Here is a 24,954-nt window from a genome sequence, read left to right on the forward strand (position 1 = left end):
ATGACTTTCCATGTGGAAGGACTGGTAGCTATCATCGTGTTCTACCTTCTAATATTGCTGGTTGGAATATGGGCAGCCTGGAGAACCAAAAACAGTGGCAGCTCAGAAGAGCGCAGCGAGGCCATCATAGTTGGTGGCCGAGACATTGGTCTGCTGGTGGGTGGATTTACCATGACAGGTAGGTTCTGATGCCTCCGCTCCGTGCTGTCCACCCCTGCTTGGCTTCTCAGAATGACAAAGCAGACCTTAGCCTTTGTCCTTTGGGGATTCCTTTTGTTCACTGCTTATATATTCTAAAAATAATTTCACATTTATTTAAAACAAAGGTAAAATGTTTGCAACTCAGTAGTACTTGAACAAAATGATTTTATAATAAATCACTGGTCAGAATATCAATGAAAGGAATCTGGGTTATCTGGACAGTTTGGTGGGTGGGAACAGAGTAAAAACAAAGAGGTGGAGAAAAGTGTCTTGGTCTTACAAGTTATATGATAAAGTCAGCGTCTCATCATGTTCACCAACACAGGCACAAAGTTGTGACTTTGGGTTGTCTTAAATGATGGATGTCAATGAACATTAACTCGTGATGGCTTTCAACTGAATAAATCAGTTGGGGCAACACAATTCCAAATTGATAGATGCCCTGTTTTGAAACTTAATTCTCCCATTTAGTAAACTAATTCCCTCAGAGAAGACAATCACATATTAGGAATCCACAGCACTGGGGAAAAAAAAAAAATTCCAAGAACCTTGATATAAAAGGGGAAAAGCTAGGATTTGTCCTAACAGAAATGCCCCAGCCAGCATCTGCAGCCCCACTCAAACCGCCTCTGGGTTCTGAGGGTCTGATGCCCCAATGTGGTTCTGTTTAAGAGGTAACTTGCTTCTTTTTTATACTCCTCTTGGTTGCAGAAAATATTTCTGAAAAACAACAATTTACAATTATATCTTTAACATTATTTGATACATACTCACTAACAATACACATTTCACTTCTGATTCTTATTAGGTTTTTAAACATTAGCAAATTAATTCACACTAACTGGAACTCTGAGGGCCCATTGGAAAATATCCCATCAGAAATTATATCCAAATGATGCCCAGTTTCAGGCCTGATGTGCTATTAAGGTGATTCATCTGTAAATGGAGTAGTTCACCAAAGCAATCCGTGAAGACTACGTCACTGCTGGCCATCTGAAACTTATCATATTCTAGAGTAGTTTATGGACTATAGGTTTTATTTTTCAGATATAAACATTTTATGTTGTTTAACTCTGTCAACTATGTATGGTTTCGTACGATCTTCATGAAATTCTTTATATTTGAGTACCATGAAAGGACTCTGGGGTTAAGTAAGGACACAGAGTTACGTGGTTAACAAGGACTAGAATCAGCACCAAACCCAGGTCTTCTGGCAGCCACGCCCTGAGTCTCCTGCACATTGCGCTACAGGCAGACCTCCAGCTGACTGCATTCCCTTTCTTTATAAAGGCACATCGTATGTAAAGAAGACCTTTTTTACCCTCTGTTTCTCGGTTTTTCTACATAAACACATACATAGAGCAAATTGTATCATGCAAAATATTTTCTGTGAAATTTAATATGCACATTTAGATAAGTACAAAAACAGAGTGAGACTCATCCATAAGACTACCACCAGCATATACATTTCCTGAAACGTTGGTATACATTTCCAGATGTTGTTTCTCTTATTATCCACCTATTGATGAACACTGTACACAACTTTACATCTTCATTTTCATTGTTTATTATACCGCAAACATTTCTTCATTGCCCTAAAGATCCAGATGTGATACTGGCATTGGAAGGGAATTAAAACATTGTGATTGTACTCCCTCCAGGTTTTTTCTGTACAAAGAAAATGAGAAGAAAAACAAAATAAAAAAAAAGAAAGTTGATCTCCCTCAAAAAAACTGATATAAAGAATAAATGAGCTGCTCTATATCAAAGTCTTTGATGACTGATTTTTTTTCATTCTTATAATGTTCTATTACTCTGATTTAATGCTGTATCTACTGTGTTCATAAAGGTAATATTTTAGAATTTGTTCTCTTATCATCTAGAATGATGTAACAGTCTATTAAGGTATATAGAAAAATTTGAATCATGATGTTTCACATGATGGGTCATGGTCTAGCTCATTTTTTAAAGATTTTTTTCAGTCTTTCAGGACTGAAAAGAATCGTGGTCAGTCTCATAATATATAGAAAAATTTGAATCATGATGTCTCATATGATGGGTCATGGTATAGATCATTTTTTAAAGATTTTATTCAGTCTTCCAGGACTGAAAAGAATCATGGTCAGTCTCATAATTCATTTAAAATACGAACCGTATTACCTAAACCTGGTCAGATTCATTGATTGTATATATTTGATAAAGAATAAAGTTTAAAAAATTAAAAAATGCATATAGTTTGAAAGAATTCTTGTTCTCACTGGTGAATCTGACATGAAATATACAATCATGCAGAGCAAATTCTGGTGTAGAAGGGACAAGACTGGTAAAAATGTGAGGACTTTAACATGATAAGTAACCAAGTTGATAATCAATCATTCAGTCACCGAGTTTGTTTTGGACAAGGGAGAGGAGACCTACACAATGAAAAGTGATCACTGATAAGCTTTGTGCTCATAAGACCACTTACTTTATGCAATGAAACATTGTTGGCATGTTGTTAGCAGTTCCAGGTGCCTGGCAGGATTCTGATTCTGCGCCTGTGAGAATCATTTATTCAAGTCCCAGTTAGACACCCAGTGGAGGGGGCATCCCTATTTATTTTTATTTTTTTAAATTTTTATTTATTTTAATTTTTTAGTTTTATCATATTTTTTAATTAATTTATTTTCAGTATAACAGTATTCATTATTTTTGCACCACGCCCAGTGCTCCGTGCAATCCGTGCCCTCTATAGTACCCACCACCTGTTACCCCGACCTCCCACCCCCCCGCCACTTCAAACCCCTCAGATTGTTTTTCAGAGTCCATAGTCTCTCATGATTCACCTTCCCTTCCAATTTCTCCCAACTCCCTTCTCCTCTCTAACTCTTATCATATGTTTTTATTAACATATAATGTATTATTTGTTTCAGACGTACAAGTCTGTAATTCATCAGTCTTACATAAATACCCAGTGCTCACTACATCACATACCCTCCCCAGTGTCCCTCACCTAGTTACTCCATCCCTCCACCCCCCTTCCATCCAGCAACCCTCAGTTTGTTTCTTATGATTAAGAGTCTCTTATGGTTTGTCTCCCTCACTGGTTTCATCTTGTTTTATTTTTTTGTTCTCGTCCCTTGATCTTCTGTTTTGCTTCTTAAATTCCACATATCTGTAAGATCATATGATAATTATCTTTCTCTGATTGACTTTTTTTGCTTAGCATAGTACCCTCTAGTTCCATCCAAGTCATTGCAAATGGCAAGATTTCAATTTTTAATGGCTGTGTAATATTCCATTGTACATATACACCACATGTTTGTATGTTCATCTGTCAGTGGACATCTGGGCTCTTTCCATAGTTTGGCTATTGTGGACATTGCTTCAATAAACATGGGGGAACACATACCCATTCGGATCACTACTTTGGGATAAATACCCAGTAGTGCAATTGCTGGGTCATAGGGTAGCTCTATTTTCCACTTTTTGAGGAACTTCCATACTGTTTTCTAGAGTGGCTGCAACTGCTTGTATTCCCATCAACAGTGTAGAAGGGTTCCCCTTTCTCCGCATCCTCACCAACATTGATCGTTTGCAGACTTGTTAATTTGAGCCATTCTGACTGGTGTGAGGTGGTATCTCATTGCCATTTTGATTTGTATTTCCCTGATGCTGGGAGATGTTGAGCGTTTTTTCATGTCTGTTAGCCATCTGTTTGTCTTCTTAGGAGAAGTGTCTGTTCATGTCTTCTGCACAGGGAAAGCCTGTTTAAATTTTCAAGAAGGATTAGAATGAGAAAAAAAGTAATAGCATTTGTTATTTGTTAACACCCATGTAAAAGCTCCCAAGCAGATGAGAGTGGATGATGCTAAGTGCACACTTGTCCACTTTAGGGTTTTGTATATAAACTTTCCACTTAAATGTGCTTAAAATTCCTTTGCAGGGAGCTCTTTTCATGTTAACTTTTAAACAATAGTACTAACCCTACAACATTTTCTTCTTTGCTTTGTATTTGGATCAAAAGTCAGATAAATTTTGGCATGAACACAATAGAGACACCTGTCTTTGACATATTATTTATTCTACTTACATTCTATGAGATGTCAGAAAACTTTTCAGAGTCAAGTTTTAGTCCCAATTGGATGATCCTGCCTAGTATTCAGACTCATATATGGTAAGCCAGCCTATGTTCCTTATAATCTTACACAAATTCTACAATGGATTCTTTAAAATATTTTGGCAATATTCTTCAAAGGATATAAACTATAAAGATTTAAGTGTTCCATTAACTTTAGCTTTATCAAACTCAAATTCAAATAGAATAATCAAATGTGGTATTGCTTTCTCACTGAAAATGGTAGTTTATAGATCCTTCTTGGACCAACCTTGTTTAACCAACATGTGTTTTCTTTGGTTCCTTGACCTCCTCCTTCAACTATTATGCTACAGATATTCTATTAAATAATACCTGAAGAAGATAGTATTTCTTATTATGCTTCATGAAATATCAAATATCTTACTAAAAGACCCAGATTAAAACAAAGAATGAAAGTAGGTATGCAGTGTACATTAAATACTAAATGCTATTAATTATGCCTAACTGTATGTTGGGTACTTGGGAAGGGGGAGGGGAAACCCCACTTTAGGACACCTTGGAGTAGAAGTGTCCTCTCTCCTTTAACAATTTAAGAAAGTAAGTAATATGCTATGTCGGAGAACAGATCTGCCAAAATCCTATGTACTCAGGGTGTTTAAGAAGTGGTCTTATCAATAAAAATAAAATTAAAAAAACCAAGCGCATACATCCATAACTGCACACACGTGCCCTTCTCCATTCCCACCCTGCTCCACCCTGCCCTACCCCCGCCCAGGAAGGTAATTGTGATCAATGTGAGAAGATGAATATGATTAAAATAGAAGGACCTTAAAATAAAGAAACTTGACATCATGTTATGGAAGCTGGGGGGAAAAGTTGTACTACTATTGAGAATAGAAATTTTCATATATTTTGAATATAATGTCAGACTTTGGGATATAACAATATTGTTTGAAAGTATTGATGACTAAATGGACTCAGAAAACACCCAGGGCAACACTATCCAAGAGAAATACGATGTGAGCCATAAAAAGAATGTTAAATTTTCTGCAAACCACTTTAAAGAACATGAAAAAATAGGGGAATAAATGTAAATAATAGAATGTATTTAACTCAGTACATTGCAAATGTTTTCATTTCACCAGGTAATGAACACAAAAAAAATATTGAGGCAGCTTACATTTACTTTTGCATAGTCAGTCTTCGAAATCCAATGTGTATTTTATACTCAGAACATTTCAAACCAGACTAGCCATGTTTCAGGAGCTCAATAGTCACAGGAGGCTAATGGGGACAGTGTTAAACTGAGCAGGTCTAGGGTATGATAGGTATGGTGGCGTCTTTCCCTCACTGTTCATTCTATTTCAGCCACCTGGGTCGGAGGAGGTTACATCAATGGGACAGCTGAAGCAGTCTATGTACCAGATTATGGTCTGGCTTGGGCTCAGGCACCAATTGGATATTCTCTTAGTCTGATTTTAGGTAAGTGAAAGTAAACCTTAGTGACCCACCAGTAAAGCATAAAGAACAGGAGTACAAATAACAAGTGAAATAACAAGTCAAACTGTGAATAACTATTGTGAAAAAGAAAATGTTACCAGAGATCTCTCAAGTAGATGTTACCAGAAATCAGTAACACTATGCTTAAGATTATTTGATCCCTTGATTGTGGAATATTTTTTTTTAAATCCTTTGATCTATGGCAAGAGTGAATTTCTTAGCATATGATTTTTTTCCTTTCAAAAATAGTATAGAGATATCATTAACAATAAATCAACTTGAATTATATCTGAATTTCTTTTTGTAGCCACACTAAGGAAAGGTCAAAAATATTATATAACAGAGTTCCTTTTTTTTTTTTTTTTTTTTTTGCACTTAAAATACATTCATTGATCGTGTGCTTAATCAGTGTCTGAATGCTATGCTTGGTGGTACAAAAGCATTTTCGTAAGTCCCACACCGGTCCATGTTTTTCAACCTACATGCCTTGGATACCATTCAGTGTTCCTTTGGATGACATGTACATTGTACATTGACATGTACATGTACATTGTACAATGACAAACGTATTAAGAAATGCATGTTTGGTTGCTACATATGTCTTGGCTCTGTACTCACAGTATATTTCAGACTCGTTCTTCCACACATATCAGTGTTCTAAAAAAATTATTTCCCTTGAGAAATTATAGCATAGTAAAAAGTTGGCAAATACTATTACATTATGAATTTTTTATTTTTTCATAAACACTTGTTTAATTTATTTTAGGTGGTTTGTTCTTTGCAAAGCCTATGCGTTCCAAGGGATATGTGACCATGTTAGACCCATTTCAGCAAATCTATGGAAAACGCATGGGTGGGCTCCTATTTATTCCTGCGCTAATGGGAGAAATGTTTTGGGCTGCTGCCATTTTCTCTGCCTTAGGTAAGGACCTCTGCCTTTCTCTGGTTAACGGAACATCACATACCCAACTTTACTCACTTAAGCCACAGGCCAGGCCACCTGAAGCCTCCCTCATCTTGATGAATGCAACCATCTCCGTGCTTATTGTGCAGGGCTCCTCCTCTAGTCTACACATAGTACAGACTCATCCTTCTAAAATGCAAATCTGCTCAAGTCTCTTTACTGATCCTTTCCAAACTTTTAAGTGAGTGCATAAAGCTTTTTATGACTTGGGCTCTGATTCCTCTCACTATCCCTCCCTTCCTTCTTCCATAACTCTAGACTTCACCTCCTCTCTTGCCTCTAACACTGTGAAAGTCCAGGTGCCCTCTACTTTGGACTTGTTCCCCCTCTGCCTTTTTGACTTCCGCCTAACCAACCAGAAAATGTCCTTCAGTCTTCTCTTAGACCTCATTTACTCGAATCATAATCTTGACCTTGCTGGATGACTTTCCTGTGGGCTTCCCTAGGCACGTGGAATTCTCTTTTCATTGGACTTGTCACTTCGTGTGACTATGTGCCTGTTTATCTGTATCACACCCAAAACCAACCTCACAAAAGGGATTATAAATTTCTTGAAGGCAGGATTTGTGTCTTGTTAATAGTTGTAATTTTATCACAAATAAATGAATGAGTGAGCAAATTATCTCTTTCTTCAAAAGAGAAGAAAAACAATGATACTCCTTTTCTCAATATAATCCTAAAGTACTGAGTTGTAGACATGTTTAGGGATCTAGAAAATGAACTTAGACTCCAATTAATGCTAAGGGACAGCCCATCCTGGGCTCACTGATTCTCAGCCCACATGTAAGGTTTAGAAAATGAGAGATTTCAGTGGGATATTGGGAGATCTTCAGCCAGGCTTAATAACCTGCCTTTTGATCAAGGTGAAATATAAGCCATTTCACTGAGCATTGATTTCCTTCTTGAAGATCAACAGGGTTGGAAGTTCCACCACTCTCCTCAGTGAACTATGTGCATGTTTGACATCCAGGCATCTGTGTGTGTTTCTCCCCATCATTTCTTCCAAAGGAAGATAAAGGGCTTCAGCCTACAGTTAGACCCCAAGTGGTAAAACCAAAAGTAAGATGAATGTCCTTCTACAGTATATATTCCAGACCACAAACTTGTCTACTGGCTTCAGTATTATCATCAGATCTGACCTCTATAATATCAGATATTTGTTTATGTTACCTTTCACTCCTTTCTTTTTCAGATTCCCATATAATCTTACCTTCTTGGTCTTCAACTGTAAAATGAAGGGATGATTTGATGTAGAAAAGAAGAGAGTTTGATAACTATAAAATACTGTGTAACTCAGTGGAAAATGTTGCACATTCTTGGTGCAATATAATAATACTCCACAGTTACAACTGCACTTATATCCTAATGAAATTATGTGTAAAAATAGACCTCCCTTCCCACCTTGTTCTCATTAGCCAAGAAGCAATGGGTAGTTTATTTGTCATTAGTTTCAACACTAAAAAATGCTGATTTTAAGACAAGCTGCCCGCTGAGGTATTTTAAAAGGAGTAGGCTGAATAGCTAACAGAATACAAAATGTTCACTCTCATGGAATAAAGATCAATTTATATTATAGAGCCCTAAGGAGAGAATTGAATTAATAAACTAATATTTCTCTTTTTTAAAAAGGTTGGGTTTTTTTGTTTTGTTTTGTTTTGTTTTTAAGAGAAAGAGAGCATGAGCAGGGGGAGGGGCAGAGGTGAGAGAGAAAGAAGCAGACTCCCTGCTGAGCAGGGAGTCTGCCATAATTCTCAATCTCAGGACCCTAAGATCATGATCTGAGCCTAAATCAAGAGTCACTCAACCGACTGAGCCACACAGGTGCCCCAAATAATATTTCTAAAGTATTTTGGAAATATAAACTTGACCTAAACTCTAAACTCTAAACTTTGCTGCAATTAGTTATTTTTGTATATGTGTGTGTGTCTATGTCTGTGTGTGTGACAATATATATGTATATATATAGAGAGATATAGATATATAGATATTATATATCTATATCTCTATATATCTATCTATATCTATATAGATATAGATATAGATATATCTCCTTCTCTACATAGATGCATACACATCTCAAACAACATGTATAAAAACACTGCTGCTATTCCTTGAAATATATGCTCTGGTAAAGAGAATGTGCATTTTTAGATTAACATTTTCTTCAAAAATGATAGTTGGACATAATGCAAAATTAGCGTTTATTAGAAATAACTTGGAATGCTTAAGAATAGACAAATATAAGATCTATTACCACCTTCCTGTGAATGTGCTTAGTTCACCACTGAAACTTAGAAGAGAATTTTAAACTGTCTTTTTGGCATAAATGCACATCCTTTATATGCGATTTTTTAAAGATTTTATTTATTTATTTATTTGACAGAGACAGAGATCACAAGTAGGCAGAGAGGCAGGCACAGGGGTGGGGAAGCAGGCTCCCCACTGAGCAGAGAGCTTGATGCAGGGCTCGATCTTTTGACCTGAGATCACAACCTGAGCTGAAGGCAGAGGCTTTAACCCACTGAGCCACCCAGGTGGTCCTATATGCATATTTTTTTAAAGAAAATATATATTTAGGAGTGCCTGGATGGCTCAGTCAGTTAAGCATCCGACGCTTGATTTCAATCCAGGTCATGATCTCGGGGACATGGGATTGAGCCCTGCATCAAGCTGCACACTCAGGACAGGGTCTGTTTAGGATTTCTCTTTCCCTCTCCTTCCACTCTTCTCTCAACTCATGCACTCAAAATAAATAAATAAATAAAACCTTAAAAAATGTATGTTTATACTTCTCAAAACTCAAATTCAGTGAATATTTATAACTTTATTTATAGTATGTTTATTTTTATGGTTGCATGAATAAAGTAATATTTCATAACAGATCTGGAAGTATAAACTTATTTTATTCACTACAAATGATGGAATCTTTAGAAAATATTTTTGAGAAAAAAATTTATCCCAATCTTTATAGTGATAGGAAAGCTGGTGACTTCTTTAAAACCACTGAGTTGCAACCAAATGATAGTATTTACCAATATCTAAATCTTTAGGATCCTCGTCTAGTGCTCTTTCTTCTATAGCATGTAGCCTCCCACGCCACCTTTTGGAGGTGTAGCATTAGTAAAGGTAAGACTTACTAATGGGTAGAAAATTAAACAGCAGCCCAAAGAGGCAGGATAATAATTGTACTTTTCAAAATTCATGAGATATGGCTTAGAAATGTTGTTATTAAAGGAGAAAACCAGACCAAAAGAATGGCAAAGAATTGCAACTAAAGTTTCAACATGAAGTAAATAATTGCAGGGGGAAAAAAGCTTGTTATGTTTCTATACAGGAATAACTCAATTATCCAAAGTCACTTCTAAATAATTGAAATAATAGACTGCATTCCCTTGTCTTCATCCTCCAATTCCTTACCAGACTTTTCCTTTTATTAATTATCTTTACTCAAGAAAATAATTTTGTTAACCAAATGCAAAGTATTAAGAAAAAAAATCTTGAAAAATATTTATATTGTTATCTTTGATATCATATATATTCTTTGCCCCTTCGCAAAATGGATTTTCATCTCTGGTAGGTTGCATACACTGTTAGCATGCAATTAAGGGATGGTAGCAGTAGCAGAACATAAGATTGCAATTAAAAATCACATATTTGTTCTGTGTAGGTTAACATTCCTTAATTGCTGTGTTAGTAATATAACATATAAACTATATAACTTTGAGAACAATGGGAAAGGGTTTGTAAACCAGCAAGTGAATTCCAAACTGAAAGTCCAGGAACCATAGTGATCCAATTGTGCATTCCCTAATATTCTCACTGGAAATATAGATACTAACAAACACAATAAGCAAAGTCATAACATAGGAAAAACATAAATTTTATTTATAAGGCAGATTTAAAACTCTGCTAAGAAAAAAAAGCTCTGCTAATGAAAATTACTTAAAAAGATGATGTTAAAATCTAGCAGTGGGACTGGAATAAAATTTAACAATTTTATTATTTTCTTTTACAAAATTGTCTTAAACCTTGGTACCTTTTACCATCTGTTATCTAAAAAAAGCTAACAAGGAGGCACCTGGGTGGCTCAGTTGGTTAAGTATCTGAATCTTGGTTTCACCTCAGGTCCTGATCTCATGGGTCATGAGATCAAGCCTCGAGTTGGGCTTTGCGCTCGGTGGGAGCCTGCTTAGATATTCTCTCCTTCTGCCCCTTCCCCTGTTTGCTCTCTCTCTATTTCTCTCTCAAAATTAAATAAATACATCTTGGGGCACCTAGGTGGCTTAGTGGGTTAAAGCCTCTGCCTTCGGCTTGGGTCATGATCTCAGGGTCGTGGGATCGAGTCCCGCATCGGGCTCTCTGCTCAGCAGGGAGCCTGCTTCCTCCTCTCTCTCTTCCTGCCTCTCTGCCTACTTGTGATCTCTGAGTGTCAAATAAATAAACAAACAAACAAATAAATAAATAAATACATCTTTAAAAGAATAAAAATAAAAAGCTAGTGGGGTCAGAGTTAATGCAAAATGGAAAATGGGTGATTGTGCTTATTTTGAGGATATGAATAAATACATTGCATATAGCTAGTATATATCATGGAATTTTAAAGTCATGTCATGGATTTTGGGTGTCCCACATGAACAAGTTACCAAAGCATCAATTTCAGAAAGAAAGGATATTTTTAAATAATGTGTATTATATACTTAAGTGTGTGTATATATATATATATACACATATATATATATACAGATATGCAAGTTATAGAGATTTTAAGATTTTTATATGAAAACTTACATTAACTGTTATCATCCAATATATTTCACATGACATGGGGAAGTACCTGCTGTCCCTGAACATTCAGTATATCCTTGAACAGAAAGTGGAATCCACTTGAGTACCTTGACTACAGAATTCTCTTGTCTGCTTTCTTCAGGAGCCACCATCAGCGTGATCATTAATGTCAACGTGCAAGCTTCTGTCATTGTCTCCGCACTGATCGCCACTCTGTACACGCTGGTGGGTGGTCTCTATTCCGTGGCCTACACCGATGTTGTTCAGCTTTTTTGCATCTTCATAGGCCTGGTAAGTGGAGCCAGTCACAGACTTTCTTCTTTTACTTTCTTCTCCTTCTTCTTTCTAAACAGTAATGTGGCATTTTATATGAACTCAGCAAAAATTAATAAAAATGTTATTTTCTATCATGATTAACACATAGTAAGTCATGTAGCATTTGAAATTTCAAATTTATCAGCAAAGTAATTGGACAAAAAACTGTAGTCGTTTTCTTATTTTTTTGACAGAAAATATGCTCTCAGTTTAATTCTTAGAAAGGTCTAGAGCTTCCTTTCCTTCATGCCTACATTTGAAGGAAACCTATGTGTGCCCTTCCTTGAGTTTGAAGGCAACACATTTTACTCAGAGTTAAAATGTCACTGAGCAAGGAGCCCAATGTGGGGCTCAATCCAAGGACCCAAGGATCATGACCTGAGCTGAAGGCAGATGCTTAACTGACTGAGCCACCCAGGCGCCCCCTGCATTGGTCTCTTAATCTTTCCCTGTAATTATTTTAATTGATCCATAAGACTGTTCATAAGACAGAAATTATCCCATTCAAAAAACTGTGGGTTTCAATATTAATCTTTACTATTTGGGGGGGTCTAAAAACAAAGAAAATGTTTAATAATATAAGGCATTAACAAGATTTATCATGTATTGCTTTTAGGTCCTAAACTAGATTATGTAATATATGTGTGTTTTATTCAGTAAAAAGTGCTACATAATTATGAGACATATTATTGATACTACATTAAAAGTGCTTTTGTGTATTATGAACACATTTTAGTCAATGATGAGCCTTTGCAAACTCAACATCTTAAATGTGAAGACTGTATTATTACACATATAACAATATCGAACATCTAGGACATAACCAAAAAAATGGCGTGAGCAGTCCATGCTGGGCACTGTAGTGAGTTCATACACATGATTGTTATCCCAGCTGTGCAGCCTGTAGGGCCAGTGCCCTTGGAGAAAGGCCATGGAGAGAAGCTGAGACTGCACATCATGACTTCCTTCTCATGGATGATTAAAGCACCTTTTGAGACTTCTCGTTTTTCCTTCTTTTTCTCAGAATGAAAAGCTCTTTATTTTCATGCTTACACTAGACAGAAATGAAAAGTGAAGTCAAATCTCATATTCATTTTTTTTTATTTTCTAGCATCTTCAATAATGGGAAGAAATTTTTTAAAGAATGGACTACAACTAAAATTACAGCTTAGCCATAAACTGACATATGCTAGCTATGATCACATTTCCTCTTTTTCCCTTAGCATCTATGTGCATGTCATGGAATCTCATTCACTAGTAGCTTTGTTGAATTCAAGTCAATTTAATTTGCTCAATGACTCCTATTTTCTTATTTTTAAATTGTGAGAAGCAAGTGGACAGTGCTGAAATTCAGAATTCTCCTTAGCATCATCATAAACTTCCAGAAATAGATCTCTGTTTGGAACACTGGAAGCAAGTTTGGTTTGGCAATGACAGATCTCTTAGCTGATGTACTTGGTATTTTAAGAAATGCAATGCTGTGGCACCTGGGTGGCTCAGTCACTTAAGCGTCTGCCTTCAGCTCAGGTCATGATCTCAGGGTCCTGGGATTAAGGGCTGCATTGGGTTCTCTGCTCAGCAGGGATCCTGCTTCCCCCCCACCCCTGCCTGCCTCTCAGCCTACTTGTGATCTCTCTTTCAAATAAATCAATAAAATATATTTTTTTTTTAGAAGAGAAAGAAAGTAGCTGAGGCACCTCGGTGGGTCAGTGGATTAAACCTCCGCCTTCGGCTCAGGTCACGATCTCAGGGTCCTGGGATCAGGCCCAGGATCAGGCTCTCTGCTCAGCAAGGAGCCTGCTTTCCCCTCTCTCTCTTCTTGCTGCTCTGCTGCCTTGTGATCTCTCTCTCTGTTAAATAAATAAATTTTAAAAGAAAGAAAGAAAGACAGACAATGCCAGGAGATGAAGCTACTTACTGATGATATATGTAATTTCTCATTGCCTTTCATGAGACCAGAACTTAAAATACATGGGACTATAAATCAAGCATGCCTGCATAAAGGTGATGGGACAAATACCTGTGCGGACAGATGTTAGAGTGGTTTTCTTCTACGAAATGTGATTAAACTGGTGAGGAATCGAGTTGTCTTAGTTACTAGTTAAGAGACAATTGACTTGACTGAGTAAAAGGCCAAGCTTAGTTTGTTTTCCAAGCTGCAAAAGGCTATACATGCATACATAATTAATGAATCAATTCACACCTTAAACTATCTCCTTTTCTCAAATTCTCCAATTCTGTTGATCTTATCACCATCCTTGGAGCCCCACCACTGTAAACTTGAAGTTCATCTGTTCATTTTCTCTCTCTGAATCTCTTCCTGCTATAATCCAAGGGCTGCTCAATCTCCCTTCAGAACCCTTTTCAATACCAGTGTCTTTCCATTTCCAATATGATGGCTCTACTTAAGGCTTTTATGTGGGTCATTTTAGTGCACCTACTATTTTTCCTGATTTCTCCTTCTCCTAAGCTCACTGTTTACATCTACGATATTAAAATGCAGATGAAATCTACTAAAATCTTTTTACAACTCAGGAGAAATGCCTCCAGTTGCTACAGAACAAAATATAAACCCCTTTGCTTTCAAATCAAATTTCTTGCCATGTGTTTGTTTATCTATCCCATTTCCCTAGGCCACTCCCATGTCAGCACACCTTGTCATGCAGAAGATCTGAGGGCTCACCCCATAGGTTGTCCTCTTTACCTTGATCCACATAGAAGGCCTCCCCATTCTGTTCCTTATTTTTTATTAGCACTGGGCTCATCCTTGGAGTTTTGTCTTTCCCACCAAATTCTTAATCAGATCTTTCCTTGTCATTTTAATAAACGGACATCTTTCTCTAATTCAAAGAAAACATGAAAAGTTTATATATCGATATGCTTCATGTTCTTAAATTTAATGTTTTCTTCCCAAAGGTTGGCTGACTGCTTCTATAACTGATAAGACATGGTGTAAATAAATGCAGGCATAGGTAATATATTACTCTAACTTTTTAAATCAGAATTTCATGGCGTCCCACAAAGAACGTGATTCCAGGTTCTTCTCTGTCTGAACAAAAGGAAAAACTGAGCTGTGTGGTCTATGAAAAAATAAAATGTGTGGCAAAAGTCGTAGCTTAACTCTGTCATACCCCTCTTTGGTTGCAGTGGATCAGCGTCCCTTTTGCCCTGTCACATTCTGCAGTTACTGACATTGGGTACACTGCTATGCATACCAAGTATCAAAAGCCTTGGCTGGGGACCATTGAATCATTTGAAGTCTACACTTGGCTTGATAGTTTTCTGCTGTTGGTAAGTAATGCCCTTACCTGAGGACTGCAATCTCATTTTTCCTAAAATAAAATACATTTTTAAGATTTAAGTCTTGTATGTAAATTTCACCTACTGGCTCACATCTCTTTCTGCACTGACTGCTTCTTGTTGGAAGATGGGGCCACTTACTGTGGCAGCTGACTAGTGTCAAAGTGGAGAGAAAGTGAAGCCTTAAAGGGAGAATGTCTATAGTGTGATGTATGGTGCATCCATATTTCTGTTGTGCTGTAAGTCAGAAACAGCATGCCCTACCCCCAGAGACTTCCCCAACCTGGGGCCACGCCATCTGAAAGTTTTAATCTGTATTTTGGAGTAAGTATTTAGTCCCTAATTACTGATAAACAAATTATTGTCAAAAGGCCTTTAGTGCACATAGAAGTTGGGAAAAGAGGTGTCATTCAATAAAGATGCCAACAAAGAAGCGCTGGGAAGTCAGAGACAGCTGAGGAACATGCAGAACTTTGGGGTGAAGGTGTTGGTAGTGAGACGTGGGGCACAGAAACAATAAAGGCAGATCACAGATTGACAGAAGAGGGGAAAGCCAAAAGAACCTGCCATATTTTGTGATTTTGCTAACTGGAGGAGTTACTTACAAAAATAAAACATTGTATTTAATTTCAAAATAAATAGATTAATGTTTATATCAAAGTGAAGGGGAAATTATTTTTGTTTCCTTTTTAAAGGGCTCACGATATTTTGTGATTTTACTTTGTATTTGTTGCACTTTGCTAAATTTCAGCACTTAAAGTCAATGTGTCTGTCCCAGTAGAAAAATTCCTGGTAAGGGGCGCCTGGGTGGCTCGGTGGGTTAAGCCTCTGCCTTCGGCTCAGGTCATGATCCCAGGGTCCTGGGATCGAGCCTCACATCCGGCTCTCCGCTTGGCAGGGAGCCTGCTTCCTCCTCCTCTCTCTCTGCCTGCCTCTCTGCCTACTTGTGATCTCCATCTGTTAAATAAATAAATAAAATCTTAAATAAAAAAAAAAAGAAAGAAAGAAAGAAAGAAAAAGAAAAATTTCTGGTAAGAAGACAGGAAAACATGTAAATAGGCTGTTTCCAGTGGTGGGGTGATTATGAATTGAATGGAGAAAGGAGTTAAATATAACATGTATGTGAAATTATATCTGCATGGCAGGGTATATTTATGATGATATGGAGGAGATTATGGCACTCAGGGAAGATAGGTAGTCTGTTGATAATCACACCCTTATCTGAGAGGGATTGAAATAAAGCATCAAGACCCTGAAGTCATTTCTCCTACACTACACTTTAGTCCTCAGATTTATTAATCTTCAAAATAATGTATTATATCCAATGACTGCTAAAGTTTCTTCCATCCCCAGAAAATTATATGGCCAAGTCCTGTTCATTCTTCAAAATGTAGCATAAGTGGTAGTGAAAGTCGATGTTGAATGAATGAGTGAGTGAACTGTAGAAGTATGCCTCGAAATGTTTCACCAAGGGTCTCTGATCTTCCAACTGTCTCCCTGAACTTCCACTTGTCATAAATGACTTGTGGAGTCCTACTCTGGATACCTCTGAAGGATCTCCCAGCCCCACCTTGAACCTGCTCGCTGATAGCAGTCCTCCCCTGGCCTATTGTGGTAGCCCTTCACAGTCTCCATGTAGCAGCCCACCTGTGTCTCACTTGTCCTAATCCATCTTCCACCTTTCACATCAGGGCTTCTGTTTGTCCTTGGAGGTCAGATTTTACCTTACTTACAAAGCTCTGATGACTTAAATGTCCAGAGAGTTTGGCAAAAAAAATTAGAGTGTTTCAATTCATACAGGCATTGAAATTATTGGTGAATATTCATTGGCATAGAAAATGTTAGTGATATTCATACAGTCCTGACTTGTAATGGTTTGACTTAACAGGTTTTCAGCTTTGCAATGGTGAGAAGGCGATAGGATTCAGTAGAAACCATACTTCGAATTTTGGTCTTTTCCTGGGCTAGCAGTATGTGGTATGATCCTCTCTCGTTGTGCTGGGCACCAGCAGCCAGCCACAGCTCCCAGTCAGCCATGAGGGTGAACAACAGATACACTGACAAACATTCTGAACCCATACACCAAGCTGCTATTCACTTTAGGTATAGTATTCAATGAATTAAATAAAATAATCAAGACTTCATTACAAAGTATCTAACATTTATGTTAAATGACTTGCCAAACTATAGGCTAATATCAGTGTTCTAAGCACGTTAATGTAGGCTAGGTTGAGCTATGGCGTTCAATAGTTTAGGTGTATTAAATGCATTTTGGATTTTGACTTCAGATTTTTTCAGTTTACAATGGGTTTATTGAGATATAATACCAACATAAGTCAAGGAAGATCTATATTGATTTAACAAGTTACAAACCAAAGGAAAAGTTTTGGAAGAGTATAGACTTGAGGCATGGATTATGAATTTTAGAATTTCTTCTTTTACTTTTTTTTTTTTTTTTTTTTTTTTTTACTTTTGAACATGTATAGCTTTTATATGAGGAGATTATCCTGGAATCAATACATGACAAGCACTCTCAGCACAGAGGTGAAAGTGATAAACAATATATCCCAGAATTTAGAGCCCAGTGAGAGAAGACAGGCAATTAAAGAAACAGCTTCAGTACATTGGAATATGGAAATTCATTCACCAGTTCACTCATTCATATGATAAGTATTTATGGAACACTGACTCTAAGCAAGTCAAAGAAACATGGCTGTAATCATAGGGAAGGTATTCCCCAGCCTCCTCTTTAACCACTCCCTAACCTTTAATTAAACTAAAGAAACAGTGGTCTCAGCGCTGCTTCATTGCTTTTTTTCTTTCTTCCTTTTTCACACTGAATTCTCAGCTAGGTGCTTTCTTCTCTCTCCATCTCTACCTTGTGATACCCTCTCAATGCTTAAGAACTGACTCCAGGTCAATTCTGTAGGTTTTCCTGATTACTATGCAGTTGTCCTTCCTCCCACTTGTCCCCCGCCTCTGTTAACCCTAATTAATTAATTGTTCTCAATTTTCTTCCCATTTATACATCCTTATAGAAGGCAACAAATTACATTACAAAACTTTTATGATTGTATATCCTCAATAAGAATTTTAAGCATACTCCTGATGTAGGTATGTGTAGTTATGAATTACTTACACATAGTGTACTAATATGTTATATCATTTAATTGAAAAAGTAACATGTAAGTATGAGGTAAAATTGAGTATAAATAGAAATTCTAATTTTCCTTTGATGCTCTTTATATTGTCTTGAGCACCCTGCACACCCTGATTTGGAAAATGCTGCATTTCATTGACTCTTCCAGTGAACAGGGAGCTCCAGAGCAAGAACCATTCCCCTCAAAACCATCATACTACCTGGTCCAGAAATATTTATTGGGTTTTATTAATTCAAATTAAAGTTACTCCTTTCAGAATCTTAATTTTTTAAAAATAAAATTATGATGGTTAAAACCTCCAGGTGAAAACAAATTGAAGAGTTCTGGATAGTTGTAGTGCAGTTTGAAGTAGGTAAATTAAAGAATAGAAAAGATTGGGCTATGTAATGATGAAGGAAAAAGCTTCAGGAAATTCTGCACAGTTGAAAACAGGACAACAACATGACTGCAATTGAGGTGTTTGGCAGGTAGGACCATTTATGGTACATAAGAATCATACATATGACTATTGTGAATGTGACTATTAAAAAATCTTATTTCAAAATCCTAATACATATTGCTCGGCTCCAATTCATTCTGAGTCTCTTTTGTTCCCATGCAGATGCTGGGTGGAATCCCATGGCAAGCCTACTTCCAGAGGGTCCTCTCTTCATCCTCAGCCACTTATGCTCAGGTGCTGTCTTTCCTGGCAGCTTTTGGATGCCTGGTGATGGCTCTACCAGCCATACTCATTGGGGCCATTGGAGCATCAACAGGTATCTCTCTTGGAACTCCACTAACTGACCCACTGAGATTTCACTGAAATGACCAATTATCACCCAGCTCCCCTCCCTCTCCCACTTATCCTCTTACCTCCACTTAGTTGAATGTTTCTCATCATATTCATATAGAGACCTTTATTATAGCATTCAAGTAATTGTATTGTAGCTCAGTGTCTCCAGTTTTTAATGCTCTCCCCACCAGTAAAACATATGTGAGCATACCCCTTCATGTTGATATACTTATCAATTGTGTATATGTAATTCTGTCAACAGTGGTTCTCAACAAAAGTACACATTGACATCATCTGGGGAGGAGAAAAGATGCTTTAAAAAATAACTCTTTCTACCCTACCCCACTGGGATTTTATTTTAATAATATAAGGTGGAGCCAGAGACTAGGGTTTTTTTTAAAGCCCCTTGGTTGGTCAAACTTAACCTGATTTGAAATCTACTGGCTTTAAAATTTAATGACACCTAAGGACCAGTTTGAACTTGAGATTTTCGCTTTATATTTGTAATTGTTTGTTAATTAAGAGTTTTCTTTCTTGGAGAAATAAACCAATAAGTGTGCAGGTAAAGGTAAAATTAAGGCACTGAGACTTAGAGAATAATTTATTCAAATTTGGTAAAAAGAGCATCGTAAGATGCTTATCTCCTAGTTAGCCTCTATCTAAAACATTTTTAAAATATCAACCTTAATTTAATTGAAATTGTTAATTATTCCTGACACTTACATATCTTATGCTATATAACTTCCATGAGCATTCATGAAAATACATCACAGTAACCCAAATTCAAAGAATTCCTGTAGGTAGATATCATTAAAACAAACTAAAGAAGTTTACCCCTCACTCCACTGTGTTTTGTAGAGATGTTACAGGGTGATAAACTCACCGCTATTTTGATTTTCAATTAATAGAGCTACTTACTGGATTATGTAACATTTACAAGAGCAGTCATGGGTCATGTGTTTATTTTCCATTCCAATTGTTCCTTCGTGACATAAGCAAACACTTAAAAAGATGACTGACAAAGGTCATTGTGTGTCTTAGAGCAAAAGATAGCACTTATGTCACAATCAGAAAACAGATCTGACTTCTGTCTGTGTGTGGGTGTGCCTCTGTGTGTGTGCGTGTGCGTGTGTGTGTGTGTGTTGTAGGACAACAGACAGAAAAAAACGAATGTGAACTCTGTTTTTTTCTTGGATTGAGCACACATTCTTGGTTGTTATTTCTGGCACCATAATAGTCTCAATGAATGTATAAAATTGGCTTCAACAAAGTATAGCTTTGAACAACCATAGTAGAAAATGGAGGAAGAAAAAAGTGGTAAGATCCAAGGGAAACTACTCTTATTTGCTCCTGGAATTATACCATCAAAGTTCAGCAAATAAAAAAGGAGCAATATTAATGTACATTTAAAGATTACATTGTATTTTTCAGTACACAATAGTATGAGTAAACAGTACTGGGTGTTATACCCAAACAATGAAGCATGGAACACTACATCAAAAATTAATAATGTACTATATGGTGAAAAATATAACACAATAAAAAAAGAACTATATATTCAAAGATAAACTTATTTTTTTTGTTTGTTTTCACCATGATTTTCTCTATCATGCATGGTGCACAAGATATTTTTGTACCCTTTACAATAAAATCTTAATGGCCATTTTCTACTTAATAAGAAAAAAACAGATTGATTAGCACAATGCAGAATTTCACTAGCTAAAAAGTCAGTTTGAAGATGTAATTTCTTCTATGAATTGTAGAGTTCAGCAGACCAACTCATCATAAAATGTAAATAATCTTATACCTTATTTTACTAGTGGTTCATCTCAGATTCTGTTGAAAAAGAATAATATTAATGTTGGTGAGTCTTCGACTGGTAATGGATAGGTTTGTATAAGTCAAAACACTCGGGGTTTTGGCTGCATTTAAAAGAATAATGAAAAATTTTGGAAAATAATGCTGATAGTGTTTAATTGATCATGCAACACCTTCAATTACAATAAAAAGACATAAACTTTCTTAAACAAAAAATACAGTGTCTTATTTTCCTTGTAGTATCAATATCAGGTATAATTTCTAAGTTTCAAGCTTAAAAACTTGAAAGCACATTTTCTTATTTTATTTTTTTTCAAAAAACCTTTCATATATTTGAAGAAACTACATGTTGTTTACTTTGGCTTTGTGGTTTTAAAAAACATTATCAGGCACATATATATTATTTATTTTATAAAAATGTAGTGGTTGCACAGTTTATGTATGTAATTTCTAAATCAGCTTCACATTGTTATTTTGTGAGATAAAATAAACTGGTAACACTCTGTAATAAAATTTTACTCCAAAGGTTAATATATTGCACTAACTATAATTAGTGACTTCCCAGACTTGGCAAATCATATCATCATTCAGACCTATGCTATCAGAATCTTTCAGGATATTCTGCATTGTAAAGGCATGCCTGAGAGATCCCAATGTTCATTAAGGCTTGTGAACCACTGAATGAATCCAGTGATGATTCTTCTTTCTTCTTCTTGCTTTATTAAAATCAAGCACTAGGGACGCCTGGGTGGCTCAGTAGGTTAAGCTGCTGCCTTCGGCTCAGGTCATGATCTCAGGGTCCTGGGATCGAGTTCCGCATCGGGCTCTCTGCTCAGCGGGGAGCCTGCCTCCCCCCCGCCCTCTCTTTGCCTGCCTCTCTGCCTACTTGTAATCTCTCTCTGTCGAATAAATAAATAAAATCTTTAAAAAAAAATAAAAAATAAAATAAAATCAAGCACTTTCCATTTTCTGCCCATTTCTCTCTCATCCTCCCAATGTCAAACTTGCTTTTAACATTGTTTTTAACAGCCGGGCCCACAGACTTAGAGATGCGCTGCAAACTGTTGTCTGGGCATCTCTGGTGCCCATGCCCTCCTGTTTCCTTGAGACTTTTTCTATCTTTTATGTTTTGTGTCCCTTTACACAGATTCCAAAATCCTTCTGAAGTGCAGTCTCATACTTGCACTTTCTACTCAATAAACAAGGACTTTCCTTTATCTACCATGCCCCCTGTTGTGGAATCCAATGCAAGAAGGAATTTAGTTGAGGGAAAAATAATGCTGAGGGTGCTCCAAAACCAAGTTTATAGACAGGAAGAGGATGGGTGAGAATATCTCCACTATTGCCTAAACATTAATGCATGTGTGACCGAGGACTGGATCACTGAGTGTCCTCTCACATCTCCAACTGGTTGAAGAAATACTCCATGCTTTTGTCTTATAACATTTGTGTTCTGTGATTCTGTACAATTTTATGTCATAATTACAGAAGAGAAATAGGTAATAACTAGGTAGATAAATAGATAGAAAACTGATGATTGAAAGATAGATAGGCAGGTAGATGATAGATGATGATTGATAGATGATTAGATAGATGACAGATAGATAAACAGATAGATAGATAACAGGTCTTATGAATAAGGCTAAGTGTACCCAAACCCATTAGAAGCCAAGATTATATATAAGACAATGGACTTCCCACCCACTTAGACCAACATACCTAGTTAGATTTCTAGACCTAATTATAGACTTCTCCTCTAATTAGACTTATTAATACATTCTAAATTTCAAAAGCTCTTGGTAGATAGGATGACCCCCAGATGGATAAAGAATATATATTTCTTTGGTTGTTTTTATATTTGTTTTTTTCTGTTCAACAGACTGGAACCAGACTTCATATGGGCCTCTAGATCCCAAAGACAACAATGAAGCGGACATGATTTTACCAATTGTTCTGAAGTACCTCTGCCCTGTGTACATTTCTTTCTTTGGTCTTGGTGCAGTTTCTGCTGCTGTTATGTCCTCAGCAGATTCTTCCATCTTGTCAGCAAGTTCCATGTTTGCCCGGAACATCTACCAGCTTTCATTCAGACAAAATGTAAGAATGTTTTTTTTCAGACATAACATTATTGTTGTTGTTGCTGTTGTTGTTGTTGTCACCTTTATATTTATTGTGTCTGTAGTATTATATATATAGTAATAACCTATATTAAAATCAGACCCTAGTTTGATTAAGCACACAAGGTTAAATAATGCTGAATTTTATTTAAGCTGTACATAAACATTTTTAATGCATGTTATCATTCATGTTCATATGGAAAGGAACATATCAACACGAGTATTTTTTGAGAGGTACATTCATATTGCTGTAATTTACATTGCTTGTCTTTCTAATGAAAGAGTCATGAAACCTAAAGTATCAAAAAACTTTGAGTTTAATCAAGTATGATAAAAAAAAAAAAAGAACTTGAAGCAGAACATAGTGAGCAAGTTATTTGGTGGGCATTTGTGCAGTTGAACTCCCAAGTCTACATTGATAAGAAAACTGCCCTCGCTGTGATTGGCCTGACTGAATCAAGTCGGTACAGAACAGCACTGTTGTGTCACTGAGGAGCCAATAAACCTATTCAACTTCCTCCTTCACTAAGGCTTTTTCTTTCTCTAGTTTTTTAGTTTTTCTAGGTCATAGTGAACAAAATGGTCCCACTTGTTTTTAAGGTGGCTAGACTTAAAGATGGTGGGACTCCCAGGACACAGCAAGCAAGAGTGAGCTGTGCCTCCTCACAGCCACCTAGGAATTATTCCTTAATATGTAAACTCCGTTATGTGAAGACCTTTCTTGCATTATTATTTCCCTATGATGGCACAGTAGCTCACACCCCTCTTCCACGCACATTCAGGGAAACATGTAGCTGCCCGTGCTTCTGCACATGGCACACAGAAACCCCTCCCAAAGGCCCACCTAGATGGCTTACTTCCTCTGCTGTGGATTAGGCTGATTTTGCCCACATTGAACTATATGAACCAGGGCAACTGTTTAGACCAGTTTTAAAGCACAGAGAGGCATCTCACTCTTCACCTAAATGAACCAATGCACTGTGTGAAAAGCTGTCACTGTGGCAATTTCTTGCAGGCATCAGACAAGGAAATCATCTGGGTCATGCGAATCACGGTGTTTGTATTTGGAGCGTCCGCCACAGCCATGGCCTTACTCACGAAGACCGTGTACGGGCTCTGGTACCTCAGCTCAGACCTCGTTTACATCATCATCTTCCCCCAGCTGCTCTGTGTGCTCTTCGTTAAGGGAACCAACACGTACGGGGCTGTGGCGGGTTACGTGTCTGGCCTTTTCTTGAGAATCACCGGAGGGGAGCCATATCTGTACCTTCAGCCCTTGATCTTTTACCCTGGCTACTACTCTGATAAGAATGGCATATACAATCAGAGATTCCCATTTAAAACCCTCGCCATGATTACCTCGTTCTTATCCAACATTTGCATCTCCTATCTAGCCAAATACCTATTTGAAAGTGGAAGCTTGCCTCCCAAATTAGATGTGTTTGATGCTGTTGTCGCAAGGCACAGTGAAGAAAACATGGATAAGACAATTCTGGTCAAAAATGAAAATATTAAATTGGATGAACTTGCCCCTGTGAAGCCCCGACAAAGCCTAACTCTCAGCTCCACGTTTACCAATAAGGAGGCCTTCGTTGACATCGACTCCAGCCCAGAGGGGTCTGGGACTGAAGATAATGCGTAACAACCCCCATCCAAATTAAATACTGCTTTCACAAACTGAGTACCACGGAAGGCTAGTCCGGGAGGGATGGGTTGCAGCATATAAAAAATATACTTTAAAAGTGAACAGCATTCAGGAGGACAAAAATCCATATAGAAGTGCAATTGCACAAATGCAAGCCAAGCGAGAAGGAAGCATCTGTAAAAGCAACAGCTTGCTTTCTCATCAATATTTCTCATCCTCACTTGATTCTGACTCTAGTTAGTTTTCTTAAGTATTCAAAATTGAATTAAGCCCCCCTCAAAGAACACAGGGCCAAACA

The 24,954-nt window shown here is 37.0% G+C and overlaps 1 protein-coding gene across 1 annotated transcript; it reads left to right on the forward strand.

Annotated features, from left to right (window-relative positions):
• On the forward strand, positions 1 to 24,687 carry SLC5A7 (solute carrier family 5 member 7). The gene is made up of 8 exons (XM_059407867.1): positions 1 to 178; positions 5,648 to 5,761; positions 6,546 to 6,701; positions 11,671 to 11,819; positions 14,991 to 15,134; positions 18,906 to 19,059; positions 22,774 to 22,991; positions 24,027 to 24,687. The coding sequence occupies exons 1-8, from the start codon at positions 1 to 3 to the stop codon at positions 24,651 to 24,653; spliced, it is 1,740 nt and encodes a 579-aa protein (XP_059263850.1). The 3' UTR covers positions 24,654 to 24,687.
• The last annotated feature ends 267 nt before the right edge of the window (positions 24,688 to 24,954 follow it).

The sequence above is a fragment of the Mustela nigripes genome, chromosome 7, assembly GCF_022355385.1.
Source record: "Mustela nigripes isolate SB6536 chromosome 7, MUSNIG.SB6536, whole genome shotgun sequence".
In the NCBI taxonomy this organism is placed as follows: Eukaryota; Metazoa; Chordata; class Mammalia; order Carnivora; family Mustelidae; genus Mustela; species Mustela nigripes.

Coding starts and splice junctions, on each gene's coding strand:
- SLC5A7 (XM_059407867.1), top strand. CDS start 1: ATGACTTTCCATGTGGAAGGACTGGTAGCTATCATCGTGTTCTACCTT. Junction 19,060..22,773: donor GGCCATTGGAGCATCAACAG/GTATCTCTCTTG, acceptor TCTGTTCAACAG/ACTGGAACCAGACTTCATAT. Junction 22,992..24,026: donor AGCTTTCATTCAGACAAAAT/GTAAGAATGTTT, acceptor AATTTCTTGCAG/GCATCAGACAAGGAAATCAT.